The sequence below is a fragment of the Lindgomyces ingoldianus genome (genome assembly GCF_010093535.1).
Source record: "Lindgomyces ingoldianus strain ATCC 200398 unplaced genomic scaffold BDR25scaffold_37, whole genome shotgun sequence".
NCBI classification, from domain to species: domain Eukaryota; kingdom Fungi; phylum Ascomycota; class Dothideomycetes; order Pleosporales; family Lindgomycetaceae; genus Lindgomyces; species Lindgomyces ingoldianus.
The window spans coordinates 558,493-579,620 of record NW_022985198.1 but is presented as its reverse complement, the minus strand read 5'-3'; the positions used below and the strand labels follow the sequence as shown (position 1 = coordinate 579,620).

General features: G+C 49.7%; 6 protein-coding genes across 6 annotated transcripts; 1 reads left to right on the top strand and 5 right to left on the bottom strand.

The window, feature by feature from the left end:
• Window positions 1-180: 180 nt before the first annotated feature.
• Window positions 181-3,727, bottom strand: BDR25DRAFT_360298 (uncharacterized protein; the record flags this gene model as incomplete). The annotated part of the gene is made up of 23 exons (XM_033696224.1): window positions 181-265; window positions 306-472; window positions 514-588; window positions 635-739; window positions 771-956; window positions 1,013-1,063; window positions 1,090-1,141; window positions 1,200-1,259; window positions 1,319-1,459; window positions 1,552-1,667; window positions 1,764-1,926; window positions 1,988-2,035; window positions 2,080-2,146; window positions 2,198-2,426; window positions 2,501-2,516; window positions 2,582-2,739; window positions 2,783-2,877; window positions 2,940-3,039; window positions 3,071-3,173; window positions 3,223-3,288; window positions 3,316-3,407; window positions 3,460-3,631; window positions 3,672-3,727. 23 exons carry the CDS (start codon window positions 3,725-3,727, stop codon window positions 181-183), a joined length of 2,403 nt encoding a protein of 800 aa, XP_033542616.1.
• Window positions 3,728-5,408: 1,681 nt separating this feature from the next.
• On the bottom strand, window positions 5,409-8,464 carry BDR25DRAFT_82906 (ankyrin). Its single transcript, XM_033699117.1, has 4 exons — window positions 8,024-8,464; window positions 7,763-7,951; window positions 5,710-7,713; window positions 5,409-5,657 (listed from the first exon to the last, which is right to left on the bottom strand). Exons 1-4 carry the CDS (start codon window positions 8,137-8,139, stop codon window positions 5,570-5,572), a joined length of 2,397 nt encoding a protein of 798 aa, XP_033542615.1. The 5' UTR covers window positions 8,140-8,464; the 3' UTR covers window positions 5,409-5,569.
• A 231-nt stretch (window positions 8,465-8,695) lies between these two features.
• BDR25DRAFT_345946 (uncharacterized protein) lies at window positions 8,696-10,202 on the bottom strand. Its single transcript, XM_033694097.1, has 2 exons — window positions 9,823-10,202; window positions 8,696-9,774 (listed from the first exon to the last, which is right to left on the bottom strand). The coding sequence occupies exons 1-2, from the start codon at window positions 10,156-10,158 to the stop codon at window positions 8,785-8,787; spliced, it is 1,326 nt and encodes a 441-aa protein (XP_033542614.1). The 5' UTR covers window positions 10,159-10,202; the 3' UTR covers window positions 8,696-8,784.
• A 496-nt stretch (window positions 10,203-10,698) lies between these two features.
• On the bottom strand, window positions 10,699-12,417 carry BDR25DRAFT_328455 (nitrate transporter; the record flags this gene model as incomplete). The annotated part of the gene is made up of 5 exons (XM_033692391.1): window positions 10,699-10,883; window positions 10,937-11,733; window positions 11,785-12,140; window positions 12,198-12,216; window positions 12,266-12,417. 5 exons carry the CDS (start codon window positions 12,415-12,417, stop codon window positions 10,699-10,701), a joined length of 1,509 nt encoding a protein of 502 aa, XP_033542613.1.
• Window positions 12,418-14,962: 2,545 nt separating this feature from the next.
• Window positions 14,963-15,848, top strand: BDR25DRAFT_360293 (uncharacterized protein; the record flags this gene model as incomplete). Its single annotated transcript, XM_033696223.1, has 8 exons — window positions 14,963-14,968; window positions 15,002-15,131; window positions 15,178-15,223; window positions 15,261-15,320; window positions 15,380-15,435; window positions 15,470-15,507; window positions 15,569-15,746; window positions 15,793-15,848. 8 exons carry the CDS (start codon window positions 14,963-14,965, stop codon window positions 15,846-15,848), a joined length of 570 nt encoding a protein of 189 aa, XP_033542612.1.
• A 228-nt stretch (window positions 15,849-16,076) lies between these two features.
• Window positions 16,077-20,403, bottom strand: BDR25DRAFT_161827 (uncharacterized protein; the record flags this gene model as incomplete). The annotated part of the gene is made up of 4 exons (XM_033684053.1): window positions 16,077-17,102; window positions 17,286-18,073; window positions 18,126-18,593; window positions 18,651-20,403. Coding segments are annotated over 4 exons (4,035 nt in total), but the record flags the coding sequence as incomplete, so codon positions are not given.
• Window positions 20,404-21,128: the final 725 nt, after the last annotated feature.

Here is a 21,128-nt window from a genome sequence, read left to right as displayed (position 1 = left end):
CACGCAGTTTCCCAGAGTTTAGAGACATGTTATTACAACTTTATTTTAGGTTTGCAACGCCGTCTCATGTTACATTGCGACGGTAGACTTTCTAGAATCCCGAAAGGGTCTTTCAATCTTCTGTAATAGTTGCCTTGAAGGATCCTTGAGTCCCGTAGCTAACTGTAAGACAGCAGTTGTTCAGTCTTCGAGATTCATGGCATCCGAATTGTTGCCACGTTCCCTGTATGTTTCCTTCAACCAACCATTACTCTTTCTGCACTTGCTGCATCAATTTTCAACCCTCTCTCAGATTATGTGCCGACCAAGGATCTTCATTTCCAGATATAGAGCACTTCTTCGCGACATGAGAAGTTGCATGCGTCGTTTTCGGTCTCGATCCACTATTGGGAAGTTGTTCCGCCTGTGTAAGCCATTCACTTTGAGGCGTGGAAGGCTGCCCCACAAACTGGGATCCAATTCCGTGGAGGTCCTTCATCAGCGACGATGGGTTGCTTCCTCGGCCTGGGCCACCACGAGGTTGCCTTGGTAGATCAGTACTGTAGTAAAGGGGTCAGTAGCCACAGGTATGTGGGCGGTGGGACCATACTTGGACATGATTGAGATGGCACAAGGGAAAAATTCTGAGGAAGACCTTATGATGAATATTGCAAGCTAGCTTGTCAGGTGCTTTGCTATTTGCTGGAAAAAGTTGAAATAGGGAAATAAAATCTTTCCCGGGAAGAGCAGCGAGGAATAGCTCGGGTTATCGATCGCGAGATCAGTCAAACTTTCCAAATAAGGTTGAATACAAAATAGAAAGAAGCAAATAATCGTATCAAAGCTATACTTCTGGTGGTAAATTGAGAGTCGGCAAGGACAAGCAGAGAGCAGTCAACATTTTTATATCTATAGAGCCGGTTGTGATACAGTTTGATACATCCTTTCCTCCCCGTTGATGCTTTCCATTCCGCGCCCTAAATCCGCACATATTTTATTTTAGCACACATCATCTTACATGCTTCCTACAAACACATATTGTGAGCAGGAGAACAGAAGGCAAATGGTTTCTGGAGTGTGTTAGCTTGCGGCGATGAAGGGCAATGAAACCAGGCCCAGTGCAGCATGCATGTCTCTTGTCACGCGTCTATGGAAGCTCTCGCTTCCGATAGTCGATCCCTGTTAATCTATATTATGTATGTGTCATAATCAGTTAGTACTTGAATTGAGAGAGTTGCTGAGGTAAGGTTGCGGCACTGATCTTGATCCTAAAACCAAGGCTGCGCGATGCCCAGACGATTTTTAAAAGTACATTCCTAGAATGTATCTTCGCGCCGACAAAAAAGCTACTCGGTTCCAAGAGGGGTTTCTTCGGGCCTGCGGATGGTTACTCGGTGTCTTAAGGGATTGATTTTGCCTCCGTACAATATCAGCTTGCACGTTTCTGTGATCCTTGGTCAGAGAAACTGTGCATTTGAAGCTGGCGGGATATAACTTAATTGCTATCGCCGTCCGTTAGCCTTGTAGGGTGTATTAGTGCCGAGATTCCGTGGAGCTGGGCCAGGGTGGTACAGAATAAATGGATGCGGAAAGTCGATGCGGAAGGTGGATGCGGAAGGTGGATGTGGAAGGTGGATTGCAAACCAATTCAGCCTCGAAGACAGCATGCTGCAAGAATCATCCATTACCTAGATAGGGAATCGGTAGGAGAGGTAGGGTTAGTGCGCAGTTTGAGCGGTCCTTCTGTCCGGATTCTGTGATGCAGGGGCAGCAGCTCACCGTACCATTGCGCCTAAGTCGGCAATGTAAGTATCTGATTTGAGGTCGGACTTCGAGAGCTGATGTGAGGCCCCGCGCTTCGGCACTAGCAGGCCGGGTTGCCAACTTCCTAGCAAACAAGAACTAAGGCCCGGGGAAGAAATAATTGTGCGATGCAGCAAGGAAAGGCTTTCACGACACGACGAGGATCACAACCGCACCGCCTTAGAGAGGCACTAAAAATCCTCACCGGTCCAACCCAGCTGAGTCGAGACACGCCGCCATGAGGAGCAACCTCCTCAATCGTGGTTTTTTCGGGGTTCTCTGTGGGCATAGGGATACGTCCTGGCAAAATTAATTAGCTCTTGTCGTCGAATTTCGCAATCGCAGCTGGAAGCGGAGAGCCGGGCTTAGTCCTGTTATTGGTATGTCTCCACAGATTTATGTAACATAACTCAACAGGTTTCTGTAGAAAAAGAAGTCGAAGGAGTTCTAAGGATCGCTATCAAATTAAGTTTCTTCCGAAAAGGGTGTTGGTGACTGCTAGGGATCGTAAGGGGATTGGCCCCCCTAAGATCCCTGAGCCGGGTAACCAAACGCCAAACCTTCCCAATAACGAGCACCTCTATATTATAAGACACCACCAAAAGCATGAGCCATCCTTCGACCTCGTATATTTTCACGTGACCCTATCATTTCGATCCAGCCTTATATCTTATCAGGCTGCGCTAATCCCCAAACGTGCGGCCCCTCCCGTATGCACGAGCCCTGCGGCCCCACTAAGCGGGACCGATTCCAAGAAATAGGTCGGCCCTAGCAATTATAGCTCTGACTCTATTCTCACGCTCCGTGCTTGCAAAATGCCCAATGTTGGAAACTGCGATATGGACTGAAGCTGGTCGCGATAATTTCGCAGGTAGGTTTGTGGGTTGTCAATTTGTACGTTTCAGTCTTCATCGGATTGATGGCGCATCGCGTATGCAGTCCATGGATCATTCCCCTCTTGCAACCAAGTGTTGATTGCCAGTGTCATGCCAGGCCCCACCGATAGTCGAGGCTCAAAATCAGATGGATCGAAGATCGGAGTAAACCCGTAGTTATTGAATTGCGCGCCCATGTGAACGGAATCGAGAGCGAAGTCTGCGAGAACGTGTATTGGGATCGTGAGGTGGTTATTAGAGAGGGCAACACTGGAGTCGGACGCAGCGCGGGATGATATTTGGTCGTCCAAAAGAGTTTGGGAAGAACTGGCATCGTCCCTAGAAGAGCGACGTCAGTATATCTACGCAGGATGAAGAACGGCTTGATTTTGGCAACATTAGCCTAGAATTACCTTGGGTGAAGAGAGGGCAGGCCCTGCGAGGCTACCAAAGTCCCAGAGGAAAGCGACATTTCTGTTGCCAAGAGATGTTGAGGCAGACGAGCGGGAGACAGATCTCCGAGATTAGAATTTGAGATGCAATAAGAGCAGCAAGATCTGGGAACGTGGAGGAGTGAAGAAAGAGGGAGACAACCCTAGCGCCGGGTTTCAGCGTCAGAATATATACATCCCTTCCGATTCACATGTCTCGAGGCGACCTCGGAAAGCAGAAAGAGCCGTGGTGCTGGAGAACCTGCAAAACCGTTGAATACAGCGTCGTCGGCCATTGAGGCGCACGCACAATGCCATCCTAGCATCATTGGGCACTGACACGAAGCAAATGCAGGCATCTTGCTTGTAACGTTATGGTGCCAGGGTTGGATCTTTCCCAGTTGAGCAAATGGGTGCCAGTTTCGCGGAATTTTCATAATGAAGCGAGCAGCGATGCTGACTTGAGATATATCATACGACCTTAGAAGCAGGACAGGGCCTGAATAGGCCAACCATATGAAAGGATCATCGGTTCCTTGGTTTCTCCACGGAGGAATTTGGGGTCATCATGCTAATTGCTGACAGACGGCTCGGGATGAGGCTCTTCGGGGGGAGGTCCTCTGTGTTTCTCGTCTGCATTACAAAAGTGGCTGCGATGTCACACCACTGCGATGCTTTTTCCTCTCAGCCTCGACGGTTCGACAGCCGCTTCGACCCCACTATTCGGCCTACCTAACTATCCCGTCCCACCGAAGCTGCAGTAACCTGTTTCCGATACAGCACAAGCTCTAGAATCGCTGCACCAGCTTCGACTATTCATCCTAGCCCGCCACTTGGTCCACCATATCTTAATCTAGTTTAGGACACCCTCTCGGGCGGTTTCCCACCCAGCCCGGCGGGTGTGCCGTCTGCCAAGAGGACGGAAAAGATGCCGCTTCTGTGTTGCAGGGCGGTGTTCTTTCGGGGGTGGACACCCGATAGGAAAAGTTACCGTCCCAGCTTTCTGGGTGTCGCTGGATCGGCGGCTGGGTGCTCTTCACGACGATCTCTGAAGTCTTCGTCACCCTGACATGGGACCATGACACCCTCTCCAGAAAGTGACAACGGCGCGTATGTGCCATCCCATGCTACAGCAGTACGTGTACATAGGCTGACGTCAAGCCACGCGTATCAATCTTTACTGGAAGATTTCATCCCGAGTTGCAAGGCCAAGTCTTAAGCCAAGGCTGTGCTGATAGCTGAGGCAGTGGAAAAACAGGCAGGGAAATCAAGGGTTGCGCCATATTGCGTTTAGGCGAAGCCGGGGGCGGACGCATTCATTTCCGCGCGGCATTCCGTTCGGCGCTAAGGCCGAATCTTGCGCCAAAGGCTTGGATCCTGGGGCCCGCATGCCCGGGGAATCGGTGACTGTTTGCTAATGCCTTCGAACATCCAGTAACGCATTTCTATCTGCCCAAGAATCAAGTCACATTGCATATGGCCTAAAGTAGGTTTTAAAAACTGATTTTGTTGTCTTCGGTTAGGACATAAGATCCCGAAATGCTCCGGTCTCACGGCCCAGCAAACTCACCGGAAACATTCTCTTTTGATCGTGTATTGCTTGAATAGTAGTAGTGTGGGGTTACTTCAATGTCATGCGGCATTCGCTTCACTTTTCAATGTAAGAGTGCTGCGCTGAAGACCCAGGTCGGGCAACATCAAGGTGCCCATGGGTAGGGTGCGCCGTGCAAAGGCTGCAATTGCGCCGAAGATTTAGAAACTGTCCCTATGATAGAATCCGCGAGCGGTACAGCATTCGTGTGCTGCGTTGCGTGCTGCTTGATGTGCGCGGTGGTGGCATCATGGCGTTTGCGCCACTTACTCGAGGCGCACTAAGCGTCATAACGTGCCTGTCTGCGGCGCATCAGTGTTGTGATTCTGCAAGACCCTGGTGGCGCTCGAATGGCGTTAGATAAAGTTTGAGACTGAGTGCGAGGAGGCACGCGTGACGATCAGAATCTGAACCTGTCTGTCATTTTTGGGCGGTTGGTGGGAGTGTCTACCCCATACTATTCCTGCAACTAAATATGCCTAGTCAACCCACAGCTTCTCGTAGCTCCAGATGGTTCGGCGACACTAGAGGAAGGAAACAAGCTCTCAAGTGTTCCCTCCATTGGTAGCCTTAATTAAGTGATGACTGGGATTGGGGCGTGCAGAAGTGAAACATCGGCAGTGGCCGCCCAGACCTAGGCATCGACCCCGGGTATCCACTCCACCGGGACTATCTTACGTTGGATACCGATCATTCAGCAATCGTCCTAAGTCTCGGCGCCTTGAAATGTAGGGAGAAAGGAAAGTGCCAGCCAAGAACGTTACCCATATCACCTAGCTCGAGACTCCCGATTGAATGGCACGCGATACATCCTCTTCGCATTGACGCTCCAGGCTGATAAGAACTCCCCCAGGGAGCGCACGTTCACCGATCTTCTTCAGCGACTCCTTTCAGCGACTCCTTTCAGCGACACAAAACCGCCGCGTGCAATTCTGTTCCAGGCACGTAATAGTGTGCAAGTGCTCCTCTTCATGTTTCCTATCACAGGTTAACTCAATCGCAACCCTCCAATTCTAGGAGAAGCACCTACTGGTACTCTGGACGTGTCAATAGCGGTCCATGTTGGCAGCTCTTACACCTATACTTGACAACTTGGTCAGTCACTGGGACTTTCGGATCTTTCGGCTTCGTCTTTCTGCCTACTGGAAATCGAATCTGTGTTGTATTGGGGACGAAGAAGGAATGGGCAGATTCGCTCGACGATGTGCTGGATACTGATGCGCGGCGTACCGTGACCGTCGCAGCCGGCGATGTGACTATTAGTGGGGTTGGAGGATTTGGCAACGTTGTACTGAGGAGAGATAGGATAGGGAGACGGCTTGGCAGAAGGTTTAGTGGATCATATATTGAGTTAGACGGGCTCGCCATGTCAGAAAAGTCGACGGTCGACGTTCGGGTCGGGTTTGAAGAAGGCATGAGCAAGCTCATGACAAACCCCTGATCGAATCTGTACTCAGGCAGACCTGCTGCCTGGCGCATCGTAATGACATGGTGTATTTCGTCTTTCTCACTTGTTGTCAGTCGGAGTTCCTTCGTCATTTTTGCCCGCTCAGTTGCAGAATTTAGAAAGTATCTGCTGGCGACACTGAAGGCAGCTCTCTGAAACGCAGGGCAAACATCTTTGGGAAGCAGGCGTTCGCAATTCGTTGCAAAATCTCCATACTGTTCCCCATACCCGGATACCTGCACCAAAGTTGGATCTTTAGGGATGGGAAAATAACCTTCAGTCCATCGAGAGATTTCGCATGCGGCCTTATGCTGGGGGTACCTACCCTGGTATTTTGCTATGAGCGCCTCCAGTACTTGCAGCTTTAGTGGCTCTTCGAAGGAACGCGATGCAAGAGTGATCGGCTGTATACCACTTCCATCAGCTAACTCCGGGTTTGCGCCACCGTCGAGGAGACACTGCATGCGAGGGATGATATCAACAGCAGGGCACCGCGCGATGCATTGCCGTAGAGGAGTCCAGCCATCAGAACTAGCAAAATTAGGGTCTGCTCCTCCTTTGAGCAACACGTCAATGTCGCGTAAGGTGTCGGCGGGGTGTCTTTTTGCGTCGGGGCAGCAGCCAAGAACCTCGTGGAGTAAATTAGCTCCATTGGCTTTCGGGCTCGGGGCAGCATGGTCGACAAGAAGACGCGCTGTCCTGGGTGTAGAGTGCCACAGAACCTGGTGTTCGAATGTGTCCCCAGAACGAGCCGAGCACGGAAATCCGTGGAATGATGTTTGCAGATCTGCGCCTTTTCTTATGAACGCTTCGAGACATTCGATGTCAGTCGGGGTTAGACCCGTTGCCCACGATGGGTTCCCCTGCCAAGGCTTGATGAACGTTTCAAACGGTGTGAGGCCGTTTAGATCTTCAGCAGGGGGCACATGTATATTCGCTCCTGCATTTAGAAGCATCTTCATAATCCTCTCACAGCGTTCCCTCGCTAGTGGATTAAGGTACTCGGTGACGCGGCGATCTAGGACCAGTTGGAGAGCAGTTTTAAAAGGCATACCATCCAAAGGGGCAGCTTGGTCATTGACACTTGCACCTTGATCAAGAAGCAAGCGAACGATATCGGGGACATTCCAGAAGGCGGCTTGAAGCAAGGGCCTCCACGAAGTTCCAGGAATTCCATTTACTTGAGATCCGCCTGAGTGGAGAAGAGACTGCACTGTATATGTGCGTCCGTTTTTAATAGCGTTATGAAATGCAAGGTCTGTTCCAAGAGGATGACGGGAACCTTTAGCGCTATTGGAAATGAGAACCCATATGATTGGACCGGTTGGCAAGGCACTGGCAATGTCAAGCAGAGTTTGATCCGAATGTTGAAGGATGACACAAGACTGTATTGCGGGGTGGTTGAAGAATCGACCGCCGTGAACATCAAATGGAAGGCCGATTGGGTAATTGACGTGGTTTGGGTGTGTAAGGATGAGGTGCTCTAGCTTCTGCGAATCACCCTCTAAAACGGCTGCAAGCATATCCATAACAATATCTGTGGTTACGGTCCTGGCTTGGCTCCAAGGATCAATTGCTCGAAGAATGCTGCATACAAATTAGCTGGGTACCCCATAAAGCGTAAAGATGCAATTACTCTGTGGATTCTTCTACTATCGGCGTACTCAAACCAACGGTTGCACTCACGTCACTTTCCTCCACCCTCTCGATTTCCATGACGTCCTCTTCATCTTCTTCTCTTCCATCAGTCCGGTCTTCGGTTGCCTTCCTCGGTCGGTGCCTTGTATATCCCCACTCCTTTAACTTCATTCGATATGCTCTAGTTCTAGGGTGAGCTGTCAGCCGGAGATACCTAACGTGGCTACGTGCGACTGTGTAGCCAGGTCATGTGACTCACGAAGCTCGAAACTTATGCTTGCTCTCCATGATCGCCTTTACTTCTTGGAGACACTTTTTCTGGTGGACTGAGAGCTCTGCAATGTCCGTTCGTACGGAATCCCAGTCTTTCGTCATGGTGAAGGGGCGTTGGAGCTAGTATAAATGCGGCCTACGACGCAAGGGTACTCGTAAGAGCGAGGAAGGCCTATAAACTCTTCTATTACACCCAGGAGGTGAGAGTTGTGACAAAGATAAAGGAAGAACCGGTACACTAGATCGGTGGTGGAGGTTGTTGGATGCGACCTAGTCAAAAGGCCCAGGCAGGCATCAACGAAAATCGATGACGCAACTTTCAAAACACACATAAGACATTCGAGCCATCAAGAAAGGTGGGAGAGGGATTTCAAGTGAAACTTGGGGCCTTGAGGTCCTTTAAGAATCCATCAAGCAGCGTCCGGGCTGTAGGTTGTCGAGTGCAAAAAATCTCAGGCGGTGACTCGCTTCAATGTGCAGCTCCAACGCTAACCGTTTGTGAATTTAGTGGGGCCTGCGCCCTGCGCTGTGGCTGTTCTGTGCACCTGCTCGAATTCGCTCAGCCTCATCATAGAGTGCACTTTTGCACAAAGCAGTGGCTTTTTGAGACAAAGTGCAATTCTCGGACGAATCTGCATAGGCTATGCCAACAGGATTGATAAGCCACAGTGATCCTCCTAGGCTGTGGATGACTTTCTTCGTCAATATCGCCTGCTAATATTCTCATGTAGTGCAAGCCCAATGCCTTTAGTCTTCGTCCAACTCGTGTCCTGCGTCAAAAACTTCAAGCAACCGTTGACTCGCACACACAGTCCTCTCTTGAGCGAGAATTAGGTCCGACAATGCAGTCCTTATTCCCATCTTCCCGTTCATATTAGGGTAATCAAAGGAAGTTAATTCTTCCAACCATCCAAGAGACCCATCAGCACGCGCAAGAGTAGTCTTTGAAGGTCCTGTTTTGCGCTGCGGTGTTGACTGCGCATTCCCACCAGAAACCTCAATTGCCGGGTTCGCTGCACGCCCGAATCGACTCGTATCTTGGGTTTCTATGCCTTCTCCTGCATTTTGCATCTGCGGAGACCTCCTGCTTATATTCATCGATCTGTCCTGTTCTTCTCCATGCTCCCGCTTCTCCGGCCTCTTCTTCGGACTAATATCTGGAAACAGCCGAGTAATTCGATCCAGAGGCTCAGACTCTAATTTCTTAAGTTCCAGCGCAATATAATAAAACCCCATCCCACAAACCACGGTAATCAAAAACGTGATGAAAATAAACAAAGATCCGAGGCCGAAAGATGGTACCAGTCCAATCGCCCACACTCTCCCTAGATATATACCCAGGCCGATCAAAAACGTGCTTAATGCAATCTTCAGGAGATCCATTGGATGAATTAATATCATGGCCGAGTATGCTGACGCAATCTTCCATCGATGTTGCGAAAATTCAGTTCTCAGGTCAGATACATCGTCGCTCGCGTGGTTCGCGCTAGTTTCTACTTTCGTAAGGAGGGTGTTAATTCGCTGTGAAGTCCAGCGTGGTGCTGGGACGGTAAGAAAGTCGCGAATGTCGTTGGCATTGTGAAGGCCATGCAGCGCGGGACTAAGAACGCAGGCAAAGTATACTGACAGCGCACCAGTAACGAGTGAGACCACATAGAATGCTTCTACAGTCCAGTGGGAGTCTTCCAATCGTGTGAGAGATAGCGCGGTAATAGCGACTTGAGCAATGATAGCTCCCTGGTGTTGTCAGCGGCCCGCTCATCGTGCGGTATGAGGTGCGCGCACAGCGACTGCGATCATGCCAAAGCTGGATGTGTATGATGCCATGAAGTCTACCACCTCCACATCATCAGCTACCAACACGTATTCCTCTACTTGTTTCATTATCCTCCGAACTCCAGGAGCGTACAATGTAAGGATTATCGCCATAAGTATTCCATGGTCGTGACATAATTGCCGGAAATCCCACCATTTAGCTTTGAACAGATATGTAGGTGACGTGTGGAAATTGTTAATTCGTAGTCGCTCTTTCGTAGCAACCTGGAAGGTCTGCCCGGGATCTGAAACGAGGAGCCGCACGATGAAGCTAAGTGTTCGGCCGATTGCTTCAATGCCAGACATTTTGTAGTCTCGAGTTTACGATTGTCTGCGCTGCTGTATGGGGGTGTCGGAATTGGGTGATGAAACTTAACCCAGGATTGCAAGTCGGTGTCTGCTGACTATTAGAATCTCGTATTCGTGAGGCAGGGGTCTGGCGCTTGGAAGGTTGACATCCGTGATTGAAATTACAGGTACCACCAAAAGAAAAAAAAGGAGGGCATTCAATCCGACATAACGGTAAGCATTTCAGGTCAAAACAAGGGTCGGAGTGACAGGTGCCAAGAATCAAAAAGGGGAAAGACTAGGAGCGCCAAGAGAAGTATGATCTAGCCCATGTAGGATGATGCGAAACAGAAGCATTTGAATATTTTCACATTCAGTTAAGAAAACAGACAAATAGAACGCCTGATGTATGCAAGTCTAAGGTATTGAGCTCTCACACTCATCACGATACAATTCCCTAACAGAAAGTTTCAATCCCATGCAATTACAACTCAGAGTCTCCTTCAAATAACCATGCACCTATCCTCTCATCTACCATATCTTCCCGATCAGAATGATTTAGCGACCACCGATCTGGCCCTTTGGAATAGGCCTGACCCAGATAAAGATCAGGTTGAGACCAACGACCATTATGCCCATGATCCAGAAGACCTTAGCATAGTGCGTGCCGTTGTAGCGGAAGATGATGGCAAATATGATACCTCCGAAGTTGCCAGTAGCACCGACCAGACCGGATAGAATACCTATGTAGTTATTAGTGCCTTCTCTTTATATAGGCGATAGCGGAGAAACTTACCGTTGGCATGGGGGTGAACGTGAGGAACAAGGGCAAAGTTGGCACCGTTACCAGCCTCAAGGAAGATGGCCATGACAGCAATGAGGCCGACCATCTCGTCCAAGCTCTTAGGGTCTAGCTTTCCGATGATGATGAGGAAAATACCAGACACAACACCAACGAAGTGGATCCAGAACTTCTTTGCCCAAAGGCTGCCGTTGGTGTACTTGTAGATCACGTCGCCGATGAAGCCACCAAGAGGACGAGTGACAACGTTGAGAAGACCGAACATAGCCGCCCAGCGGCCAGACTTGGTCTGCCCGAGATATTTGAAGTTCTTCAAGTAGTAGGACCCGAGGATGGAGTTGATCGCGAGTTCACCACCAAAGCTGCAGAAGTAGGTCAAGCACAGATTGAGGGTCTGGAGATTGACAATAACACCCAAAGCTTCCTTAAAGGTGGGTGTCTGGACAATTTCGTGCTGGACCTCATCAATTATAGTGACTTCGACCTCACCGGCTTCGACGTTGTCGTTGACTGGGACCTTCTTCTCATCGGAATCGGAGAAGGAACCGGTCGCCAAAGGCTTATCAGCGAGTTCGCCGGTAGTATCAACAATGGTACCTTCATTGCCACTTGGTACGGCCTTCGCACGGTCGGCCCACTTTCCGGTTGGAGTGTCGTCAGTGGTAAGGAGCATAGCAACGCCAGTAAGCATGATGAGGACGAATGGGACAACGAAAGCGACACGCCAGGCCTTGTGGGGAGTCAATCCTGACTTGTGAACGAGGGCATCGAAAATGGCAGGCATTACAAAGCTGTTCAACTGTGAGCAAAGACAATGCAAAGTGAGTGCGCTTGGTACTTACTAGGTGATACCGCCACCGGAGTTACCCCAGCCACCAACCAAGGCATTGGCAGTACCAACGATGTTCCTGTCAAAGAAGCCGGTAGTCCACACCTGGCAAGGGACGAAGGAGCCGCCGAGAATGCCGACGAAGAATCGGATAAAGTAGAGGCCCATAGCATTGTGGATAGTGCCAGCAAGAACTGATGGAATGGAACCAGCAATAAGACAGCCAACAAATGTAAGACGCGGCCCGATCTTGTCGCAGAGAGGGCCAGCGACAAGACGGACGAGGAGCGTAGCAGTGAGGGAGATGATGTTTGAGTTGGCAACTTCAACCTGAGAAAGATGAAGATCTTTCTTGATGGTCACGCTGAGCTAGAGTGCAGGTTAGTCGAGTCATTCGAGTTGGCGTGAGGTTGAGGGTCACCATACCAGCGGCGGGAACGCGTACCTAGGGACGTCAGTGAGTGTGAGAGGCTCTTAGGCATACAGGAACTTACCAAGACCAGAAAGCAATAAAGAATCCGAGGTATGAGAAGAAGAAGACACGACCATATTTGTCGACCGGATTGAAGATGGGAATGGACTTGGCCTTCTTGTTGTAAGGGTTGATCTCTGGCGCAGACCAGAGCTGCTTGAGCTGGAAACCCATTGCGAGTGTTTGGCAGGAGGATCGGTGGCGGAAACTGTCTACTGAAGAAAGAGCGGAAGGATCTTGCCGGATGCCGGGGATCGTTCGGAGGGGAAGTGGTGGTAGTACCTGCTTGCAAATTGCAGATGGAAAATTCCAGGGTAGAGAAATGTGGAAGCTATATAGAAGGCCAGGGCAGAGGATTTGCAAAGGATACTTCCGCGGTATACGATTTGTTGTATTGGCACAGATGCAAAGCGGGCCCGAGAGAAAGTCGGCGCTGGAGACCGGCCCAGACGATGAGCCAAGTGCGTCGAGGATTCTCCGGGGTACATGTGGGCGAGACCGATTGAGTCTGGATTTGAAGCGCAATGACCCCTTATCTCCCTGTGGCGTAATCACAGGCAATTTACGATGACGCAGCAAAAGCAAATGCGCGTTGAAGTTGGAGAGAACGCTGCTCTGGCAGCGTTGTAGTTCCCGCGGAAGTTGAGACGTGCTCGGATGAGCTGCAGAGCACCGCTCAGTGAGCTGAAAGGTGGTTTTATGGCAACAACGGAGATGTGGACTCGTGTTGCGCGGACGAGTGATGTTCACCAGCAAAGACTTTCAGCGTGGGGTGGAGGTGGGGGCGGGAGCGGAACGGCGTTCTCTTATCTCTTAGCAACAGCCTCTTGAGCCAAGAAAGATCTAATTGACCCAGCAATAGTCCCCTTATCTTGCAGGTAGGAGAAATATGTTAAAAGCATTTCCGCGGTCAAGTTGCCAAATACCTGGTGTCGCAACAAATCACTTCACCACTACTGCACACCAGAATCGCTCAACCAAGAATGATGTATTGTCGGTCGAATGCGCAAGAGAATATCACGTGTGGAGTAACAGGATGTTGAAATAAAGAGCTGAATCACCTGGCGCCTTTGCTTCTTTGTTCTGGGTTGAAGTTTTGAAGCCGTTGTGCGACATTGCACTCAGCCCCAGGTTCCAACACCATTGTGTCCAGATGGAGCCGGGTGTGACGTGGGACCAGAGTCAAGCACGGATCAACCGTGGAACGAAGCGAAACATGGCTTTTAACCAGGCTCCGGAGACTTGAGTCGCGGAGGTGTTGGAAATCCTGTCTATCTTGCTTTTCGACGACGATCAAGTTCCGATCGAACGCGGAGACGTCTGCGAACTCTAGAAGAAGTCCATCATTGGGGGATCGACGATGCCTTATCATGCATCCTTCCGAGAGGCAGATGCCCAGCACATGATGCCTTTACCTAGTGCTTTGATCTGGTAGGCTACTCTTCTCACTCGAAAATAAGTTCGCTGGCTTCTTGGATGTCATTATTAAATTAATTTTTTCGTACCCGTTCCTCGGCGATGCTCGGGCAAATGGCATTCACCACGTTGTTTCACCAACTGAGAGCACGGCATAGTCATCCAGGCCAGAACTTTAGAATCCGTGTTACCATTCCATGATTCTAGAACGATGTTCGATAGATTGGCTCTATTACATTCATATTCCCTGTTGTGTGATAACATATTGGAAGTTTCAGAAATGAGGGTGATCTATTTCCTTCCCATTCATCACATGCCAGTAATCAAATACATTCACTAGGCCCACGCTATGGCAACGCGCTCCGCACATTACCGAGACATGCATTATCTAGTGGCTCGAAGCCATGATGTCAAATTGTCTTGGATACCATCGCTCCAGAATCCTTACGCCATATATCACTGCTCCGGTTTGCCATTCAGAGTCCCTAGCCGGCAGTACGAACGTCCCATGCGCCGATTTAGGCTCGCACAGCTGTTTAAGATGACTCCATTGATTGCTGGGAAGAAAGGGAACAGTCTAAGAAGCATACATAGGAGTACGCGAATCTTTCGACCGGACCAGTGGATGAAACGCTTGCGAGTGCGCGGAGGGAAGCCATCGCCGTAGCGAAATACCCGTAGAGGTACTGGATCCTCGGGCTGTAATAATGGCCGGAACGTGCGCTCGATATTGTCGAACCCCATATCACGAGGATGATTCCGAGATGGTCGAGCTGCGGTATGACATACCAGACCCATGGACTAAGGTTCATAAAAGTATGAGAGCTTCCACATGCGGCGAGCTAAGACAGCATGCACTGCGCGAGGCCCGTACCTGGACGAGACTAGGAAGTAAACCGTTGCCGATGAGAAGAACCTGAAAACCGCAAGTGTATCCGTTGATGCGGTATGCTAACACAGAGAGGGTAGGTCATAATATAGACAGGTAGGCACCACTGAGAATCCAATAGTTCTCAAGATATAGAGCCATGTGTTTACTAGGGCTGGGTACTGAGGAGGGTGTCTGAGACATTGGATGCTGCCGCACATCGGGTCGTGATGAATGCGTAGAGTGGTTGAAGCGAATGCAAGCTTGAGTATGAGTCTTACTTGGTGCTAAAACCAGACCACAGGCGCAATTATTGTGATTTTTGTACTAGTAGTGGGTCAAAACATGCTCGGTACAAGGAAACCCACTGCTGCCAGACTTCTGAGACTGGAGTATTGGCCATAAACACTCACCCTACCTCCGCTGCTGCTACTTATGAAGGTCACCTCAGACTACTAACGCTTGTGGGTCAAGTTTCTCGTTGAAGGCTCTCCGATGAATCGTCAAGTAGAATTCTCTAAAGACGACATCGCCACCAATCCAATGCATGCTCTCGATGAGGGGTCGAAAGAGTTCCGCTCTGATGAGAAAGCTCAGTCTGAATGTCACAAGTTTTAGTGGTGGGATGCAAAGCCTTTGGGGTTTTTAAGTGAGAACAAGAACCCAGGAAGTACCCAGGTATAGGGTCGGCTTTCAGTGATCGCATCTAGCGCCATGGCGGCCACCTTCATAGCAAGCCCCGCCCACCGCCTGCACCAGGCCTGGTGCTATGTCGCACTCAGCACCCAGAACTGTCCCCAGTCCGCTCATGCAAAGAGGCCTATGCTAGTTTCACTTACACCGTGTATACAGCCCAGTATCTACTCTGACATATCAGCGCTTCGAAATCATAACATCAGCCACCAAAAGTAGGCAAACCTGCAAGGCCTGACACCTGACTAGAGCTATCCTTCACTTTCAGCCACGATATTAGCCATCACGTGGGACGTGTTTAACAGAACGCCGTACTATAACACCGCCTAAACAAGACAATCAGATCAGTTAGTCCCTCTACCAAACGCTCTTAGTCATATCTCATCACGAGGTATTCATTCTACCCCACTCCTTTTGTCTACAGTAGATGTAGTAAATTTTGTGCCCGAGTGCTCTTTGGAGTTCCTCTCTCTTTCATATCAAATTGCCTCCGATTATGGGAGCTTCCATTTCCCGCATCTCAGAGGTTGGCGGCAATTAGGGCGATAATTACATCCAGTTTAGCATACAAGTCGTCAAAACAAGCTCCGCCCGCTATTGTTACGGCTTCGGCGTAAATTGGGAATGATTTATGGGGGAGAGTGTACCGGTAGCCTTCCTATTACCCAGAAGACATCCAATAATACATAGATTTATATGGAAATTCCTATATTGGGCATGACCATCTAAATTCTCAACCTCTCCGTAACCATCCTAACCCCCCTTTCCACCTTCTTCCAGGCCCCTCCTTCGCCGCCTTCTTTTCCACCACCTCCTCACAATCCCCGGGTCCATCAACCCACTCCACGCCCTCCCCAACAACCTCAACCCCCCACCGAATCCTCCCATCCAAATCTCTAAACCACCCCAACTTCATCCTCAAATCCTTATCCCGCATCAGCTCCTCAGAACCCCTCTCCTTCACCAAATCAAGCAACCGCTGACTCCCAGCAATAAGCGCAAGCACATCAGCTACGCACTCAACCCCTCTAACCAGACTCTTCAAATACGTGCAGAGTGTGAGCGAAACAGTGAGAGTGGTGATAAGAAGCCAGATTAAGATGCCGACAGCCATCCACGTCGCAATATGGTTCATACGGAGTGTTGACACTTCTGTTGAGACCTGAGAAATGGCTGTATCTGAATCTGAGATCTTAGCCTCTCTTTTATTCACCGCGATAGTAACCTCCTCACTGATCCTGATCTTTGTTGGATCAATAGGCTTGCCTAAATCTGGGGGTTGCAGGTGCCTGGGCTGAAACGCCCACCCCCCTTCCACTAGATTAGTATCAGTGCTCACATAGTACTGAAAGAAGGTCGAGAAAGCCCTCTGCGTGCCCTTCAGAAACGTCTCGGGATCCAACATCGCCTGCGCATCCTTCCCAGCTTGTGCGTACGCTGCATACGACATAAAATCCGTGTTAAGCCCTGATCCATTCGCGCGGATATTAAACACGGAGTCAGAGAATCTCTCATTTCTTATGGCCATTGTACTGTCTTGGAAATTATACATATCCCCGGCTCCGAGCAAAGAAGAGAGGAAGAGAATACCATAGCTAGCGGTGATGTTCCGGCTCCCAACTTTTTCGGTGAAAACAGTATCGTTACTGAATGGCTTCGATTCGCTCGGGTCAGTGACATTGTGAACGACAAAGGCATCGAACCAAGCTTCTGGTGCAGACTTAGGGGTGTCGAGGATATTGTAGGATTGTATTCGGCCACTTTTTTGGGCAACTACGACTTCGGCGTTTGCAGTTTCGATTATGGGGACGCAGTTTAGGATTTGGATGGAGGGAAGGGAGGTGAATATGAGAAATGGGGAGTTATGGGGCATGCCATTACTCTCCATGAATACAGCTGAATTGTTGGTGTTGGTTTCATTGTTGCCACCTACGAAGGTGAAGGTGGTGTTGGTTGCGTTGTTATTACCTACGACAGGAAAGGTGGTGTTGGTTGCGTTGCTGCCACCTGGGAAGGCGAAGGTGGTGTTGTCTGTGCTACCGCCAGCCATAGTGAAATTGCCTACTTCGTCTCGCTTCCATGTTATTTGAAATTCAGTGCCGTCCTCGCTTGGAATGTAGTAGTGTCGTGCTTGCCCTCGTATCCATTTTGCCGTGAAGTTCCTCGGCCAAGTTTGATTTACATGGGGATAGCTCTCTGGATCATTAGTAGACCAATACCCTATGGAAACAGGGACAGCCAGATCCTTGTCTTTTGTGGTATCGTTGTTGCAACATTGAACCCAGGTCTTGCTCGTTAGAACCGAGGTATTATATTCTCTATTCGGAAACATAATCGGCTTTAACGAATATCCAGTAGTAAGCTCTGTTCGGATACTCACCCATGGATCCTTGGTAAGATCCTCGGTGTTGAGCCACGAAGAATGATCACGAGCTTCTTCGACTGGAGTACATTCTACCCGGCCCCTAATAGCAGGCGTAGAAACCGTGACGTTAACAGGCGAGATGCTGGCGGCAAGCTTTTCATCGTTGGTCTGGTATCCCAGGTGTTGTTTCGGGTGATCATTTGTCACTCCAGCAAGATCGATTGGTACAAAACTCCAGCCTTCGTGGCTCCAGGCTGGCTCTGAACCGTTAAGAGTCATGTGAATAACCGCGCCGTACATCCAATTTGTTGTAAGATTCGTGAAGAGATCCTTGAGTATATTGTTCGCATATGTTTGGCCAGGGACATTCCTCACGTCTTCAGTTTGAATATAGGGAATCTGGCGGAGTCCAATTGTGCGATTGAGGATGATGGATTGCACAAAGGCAGATGTGTCACGCTCAAAGAGGGCTGACATAGATATAATAACTACAGTTGTGTCAATAGATTTTCGGATATGCCAGAATGTAGCATTACATACAAGCTTGACTAAGAAACGTCCCGAGCGTGACTAAGGCGAGAATCCAATGGGAATTTAGCAATGCCTTGCAGGTAGCGAAAAGCCAGTATGAAGATTGATACGAAAGGCCAAATCCACGGGAAACACGGACTGGAGACTTTGAGTTTGACATTGCAAAGTACGGCTGCAGCGTGCGAAACGATTTATCAAGGCCTTCCCACCATAGGCCAACAGCGATAGCCATGAGGGTAGGTATGATCGAAAAGGGCGCAATGGTTCCTAGGTTTTGGTTCAAGCCTGGAAGGTTTGCTTGGAATACGAATGCAGATTGATAAAGACCCGATGACCGATTCGCAAAGTGCTGCAGCACGGCCACCCCAACAATCAGACATAAAACGTAGAACCCCAAGGCAAAGAAACTTCGCAGACGGAGAACTGTGGGTCTCCAGTTCGGGGATGAAGTAGATATGCAGGTGTCAGTCCTTGTTCCTGTTTCGTTACATTAGAACCTCAACCTATCGAACAGAGTGAATAATCTGCACTCACCAGAGCTCATCTCTTGTCCTGGTTTATCATCCACATGCAGTTGCCCTGGAGTCGAAAAATACCTTCGCTCCTGTAAAGCTTTCTTCATTACCTTCTGCGAGCTCTGATCCAAGTCCTTCAACCCTTGAAGAGGCTCGCGTCCGAGTGCAACTAACGAAGCTATTCCAAGAACACTGCCAGGGTCTTGCGTCAAATTGGTCGGCCTAACTCGGGTACGCGAGAGCCAACAAATAGCCACAAGGAAGAAGAAGGATACCGCGAAGACAAATCCCAAAATGATGGCAGCTTCTTTTACCACGACAATCCTTCTCTGCCCCATAATCACGTGTCCTGCTGCATTTTGTGTCGTCGCAGCATCAGATTGTGCAACGGAAGACTGCATGACCTCGCTAAAGAACCTCCTCCGGAGCCGTGCTGCTTGTTCCGGAATATCAGCAGCTCGGGCCATCTGGCTAGCATTGAAACGGTGTTGAGCGGCAAGGACCTTAGAAACGCCAATGAACTTAGTTAGTATACGAGTGGAATCTATCGAGAGTGAGGGCATGTAGCTACTCCAGCTTGGGTCGATATATGCTTTTTGAAGGCCCGCGACATCTATACCGTTCGTGACTAACTGTCGTTTCTTCAAGAATTCTTGTTCGTTGAATTGGATGGTGACCTCGGCACCAGAGTTTGCCACTGTCACTGGCAAAACGGTACTGTAATAGCTGGACATGCAAACGTGGACGTTTAACGCCGATTGCTGGAAGGCATTGGCTGGCGAAGTCGAGTCCCAAGTATCACTGACATAGAGAACTTCATTGCCAGTGCAATTTGTGGAGACATTGACTGAGGCCGGTCCAGTCAATTCCAGCATCGATCGGATAACATCCGGGAAAGAAGAGAGGTCGGCCCAGAAACTTCCGCCCGTCAGGGATAACGCCGAAGCAGGACTTGACAGGTCTATTCTGCATCCATCGACAGATTCCATGGTAACGGATATATTCCCTAGGAAAGGGAAAATAGTACGATTACTGTGGTCGGAGAAGGTAACCATGTCAAGATGCTGGCAGTTAAAGTCGATACTGAATACGATACCTTCCACTTCCCAAGTCTGGCCCGTAGGTGGTAATCTCGAGCTCGACACAAAGTGGTTGGAGCTCGTAGGCCAAAACGGTAAGACAGTATATCGATCCGTGATCCAAGGGGATGTTGTTACGTTTTGGAGCACATTTCCTAGTGTCCGGAAGTACGTATCTCTTTCCAAGTGCACCGGTAGAACAGCATCTTGTTTCAATTCGGTCCGAGCAAATCCGACAGGTTGAGGAAGTCGAACGTTGTCAGGAGCCAGAAGTGCGGACGAGAGTGGGGAAATGATAAGAAAGGCGAAAACGTTGACAAGAGTTCCGAGTATGAGCAGCCAGCTCCTCCTTCCATCCTTCTTGCGAGAACCCTCAATCAGAGCAGTCCACCAGAACGTTGGGGCCTGCAGCAGTGTTGGCAAAGCTCCAGCCCCACCTGGCTTAGCGAGTCGCGCGAAGGGTTCTGTTCGTCTGATATCGTCAAAGAGCATTACTGTCAATTGGTTGTAGAGTACGGCAATAATCGTGGGGGTAAATCTCCAGCCGAAAAGAAGCACCGAGGAACCGTCGACCTTGCCTAGTCCGGAGTGTTTTTGCGAATACCAACACATCATAGAAATCACAAGACTAAGCGAGAATGACAGCGCGAGAGGAAGCCATATGAAGCCCCAGCGAAGAGTGTTCGGTAACCATCTCGCAACAGGGGACGCGTCTTTTCGATTCTCAACTGAATTTGGTGTGGCATCGGCTGGACGGCGAAGTTCCATCGAGTTTGGCTGTTCAAAGCTCTGTCGCCTTGATTGTGCAAGCTCAGGTGAGGTGCCATTCACAGGTTGAAGCCCTTCATGGCTTGCAGAAGGCCAAGTGTGGGACTCAAGGGTTGATACCGAGCTCTGAGAAAACGACGTCTCTGATGAAGTGTATAGTGATGCTGAACGGCCGTCGTCTATCTGAAGCTCTTGAGTCAAGACATTAGAATGAGGAGGTTGTCCGACAGAGACATTTTGGTCCAGGTTTTGAGAGCTAACCGAGGTGTTTTGCGGAAGAGGTTGGAGTATCCAGAATGGTTCTGTCATGGTCGTTGGAGGGGGTTGCGCTGCTCCGGAAACTGCCCTTGCACCACCAAAACACTTGCGCAGTTAACGATCGTGCAAATCGTACAGCAAACGCTCACATTATGAACCAACCCAACATCACCACAGAAGCCATGCAATACCACTCAAATGAAAACTCATCTGAGCCCGGATTGAAGATGGAGCGCCAAAGGCTGCATCCAATTGGCTGCTGGCTGTCCCTTGCATGCCCAGAAATGAGAGCCAGGGTTGGGACCATTGCGGCGAGGCGGACCGGCTAGAAAAGCATTGCGGCGCAGCGCTTCAAGGACGAATCAGACCTCTGAACCTGTCACGGGAGGACT